General features: G+C 43.3%; 1 protein-coding gene across 1 annotated transcript; it reads right to left on the bottom strand.

Annotated features, from left to right (window-relative positions):
- Positions 1 to 613: 613 nt before the first annotated feature.
- Positions 614 to 3,023, bottom strand: LOC138117326 (lysozyme g-like). Its single transcript, XM_069027493.1, is given in 6 exon segments — positions 614 to 674; positions 676 to 745; positions 2,123 to 2,231; positions 2,233 to 2,302; positions 2,304 to 2,331; positions 2,924 to 3,023. Coding segments are annotated over 6 exon segments (438 nt in total).

The raw sequence follows: 3,023 nt of genomic DNA, 5'->3' as shown, positions 1-3,023 counted from the left end.
CAAACCTTCTCTGTATAAGCATACATTCTCTAAAGAGTTGCTCTTGTCACTAAAACCTGAACCAGCAGGGTGCACAAACACAGTGTGTGTCCACATCCTTTCACTAATGGAGCATTGTAATGCTCCATGTAGGTCTTTATGAAACACAGATAAGAGACGTTGCCTTTTTGTGTAGGGAACAGACTGGCTTAAGATGATTGTGAAATTCATGTTGGAAGGTGCCTTTTTGGTCTCTAGTCCAACCTCCTGCTCGACACAGGGCCAGCACTGAGGTCAGACAAGGTTGCTCAGTGCTTTGTCCAGTGGGCCTTGAAAGCCTCTGACAGGGTCAGCTCAGCCTCTCTTGACAGCCAGCACTGCTGTTTTGTACTGCTGTTAGACATGTGTATTGACAGATAAAATGTAAGGCAGGTAAGATCTTGTTAAGTAGCATTACAACTTTCTTGCAGCATTAATCTGCTGCTTGAAAAACTGCAGGCAGAGATGAAAACTCTGAATAAAAACCCATTGCAAGCTTGTACTTGTTCCTGGCTCCATTGTCCTCCCCCATTCTTACTGTTTCTGGGGGAGAATGTTTTTAATTAGAAGCAAAGTATGCAACCAGGGCCTAAATCTAATCATTACTCAGAGATCTCTTATAAAACCTGGCTCTTGCAGCCACATCATTGGCATAGTATTTTGCCGATATCCATTTTGTCGTAGGTCTGGACAGTGTTAACTCCTGCATTATGGGCTGAGATCCCACCTGGAATGAGGGTGAATGAAACACATAAACAGAGGTGCTACTTCATCAGTAAATAAGCAAATAAACATTGCAACTGAGATGCACTGCTTTAGTTTATAGATCTCTTTTCACCAATATTGTTGGCTATTGTAATACCATTTCCAGCTATTTTTGTCAGAGGTCTTCCTTCTGTGTTTTAACTTAGGGAAGAAGTCAACATTTCCTCCTTTACATCCAAACTTGGTGATCATTGACCGCTTGCTGTGTTTTGCTAACAGTAACATCTTCACTTTTATGACTGCTTCCTTGTGTGCATATTCCTTCACACCCACCCACACCAATAACCTCAGATGTGTTTGTATTGTAGTTGGGATGAAGGAACCCAACCATAACGACTGCTTTAGTGTAACCAGTGTCCAGGAATATAAAGAATGTTTCCTTCAGAGAGGATCATGAGTTTTCAAAATTAGTGTGTTCCTCCTTCAGAGTTGCCAGGATAGGTTGCTTTTTGTAGGTGGGTATAGAACCACAAAACAAATAGAATGGAGAGAGGAGGGGGAGAGCCCACCCTTACTCCTTGCAACTGAAAAATGTCATAGTATTTGCCAAGTTTCAAAAAAACATGCTAGAAGGCTAACCAAGGAATAGGAAGAGGAATGCCTGCTGTACTTCCTTATCTGCAAGAGCCTTAAAAAACCAGCACAGCATCTGTTGTAAAGGTGACAGTATGCAGAAAGCAAGATTACTGCTGCTTCACAGTGTTTCCAGGTGCAAAGTGACTGCTCCTCTCCTCCCCAGAATCAAGGGTGGGAAAATCTCTTTCCTATAGGGATCTCTCCTGGATCTCTGCCCCAGCCCTTCTCCTCCCCTTATCCACGAGGTAGTAAAGCCCAAGTCTGAGGGGGCTGGAGCTGTTACAAAAGCAGATCTCATGCCTGCAGCAAATGTTTAGGGATTTTACAGATAAGGATACAATTTGGCAAACAAGTGAGGCACAAATGTGGGCATGAATGACAAGGCAAGATCCCCCGCTAGCCAGGCCCCTGTGGTGCACATAGTGTAATTAACCTGATGGTATGTAGCTCCAGCCTATAGTGTGCTCAGTTTTAAAATGTGCTTTTTGAAACAAGACATTATCTAAATGTGAAATAGGAACAATTAATCTCTTCAGTCCCAAGGGAGTGCTGGGAAGCAATCATCAGTCTCACAGTGTCAAAGCATTCTGCTCATGCACTCATACTCACAGGGGCCTTCCCTAGTGCTGGGAGCTGACAGCCTGGTCAGTGTTGGCTTTAGGCTGGCCAAAGAATTGGCTGAAAAGGTTTAGAGGGTCGCCTTTCAGCAGGGCCCCTGCCACTCTTCTGACTCTGCTTCAAAGGAAGGATGAGATTTGTGTTTTTATGGTTGACCATAGCTGCATTAAACCAAGTGCATTCCCATGGTCACCCAGGCTGTCCTCCAGCACTGTCGCAGCATGTGACTCTTGAAAGGTAATACCAACAATCAATCACAGCTGGAGCAAGACCCTCACCAGTGCCAGCTTTTGCCATCTTGGCATGGTATTTCTCCATGTTCTTTTTCTGCTGTCTTCTCTGAGGCAGGAACTCCTAAAACATTACATGCATGACTTTGCCTTTCATTTTTAGAATCCAAACCCAGTTTTTCTGAAGGTCATTACAGCTGAGCTGACGTTTTGAATCCTTCTGAATCTGTTTAGAGTGAAACAAAGATAGAATTGACTAATTTTACTGAAGGGTGCCTTAGAAATCAATACACAAATGATATAAAAAACTTTTTTTTTTCAGATTCAGAGGGCAGTTCTCTAGCATGCAGATTGAGAGTGTTTTAAATCTAAACCTCTGGATTAGTCCCAGAGTTAGTCCTTTTTAATTTAGGACTATAGTGGAGAAATGTTTAGGAGTTCATGTTTTGAGGGAAACTCTCTTAATGGAGAGAGAAAGCAGGTTCAGGAGTTGGATACACCCAGCAGTCTTTCATTTTGTCTGTGATGGTCTTAAATGTCATCTCAAAGGCAACTCTATTCCCAACATACGCTTATGTGCCCATGTAGGATCTTTGTTGATTGTGAAAAAAATCTGCTTGCTTGGCAATGACCGACAATCAGAGACCAGGATCCATAACAGGCATGAGCTTGTGCGTGGGTGCAAGGGGGGAATGAACAACTGAATTGGTGCCTACCTACACAGCTCAGACCTTCTGGTTTCACAGTTGCCTCCAAAGCTCCAGTTGTGTCAACATTCCGTGTATTCCCATAATGCTCTGAACAGCGCAAGAGCAT

Source organism: Aphelocoma coerulescens, chromosome 1, assembly GCF_041296385.1.
Source record: "Aphelocoma coerulescens isolate FSJ_1873_10779 chromosome 1, UR_Acoe_1.0, whole genome shotgun sequence".
Classification (NCBI taxonomy): Eukaryota; Metazoa; Chordata; class Aves; order Passeriformes; family Corvidae; genus Aphelocoma; species Aphelocoma coerulescens.
Note: the sequence above shows the minus strand (reverse complement) of the source record. Positions and strands in the feature narration are given on the sequence as shown.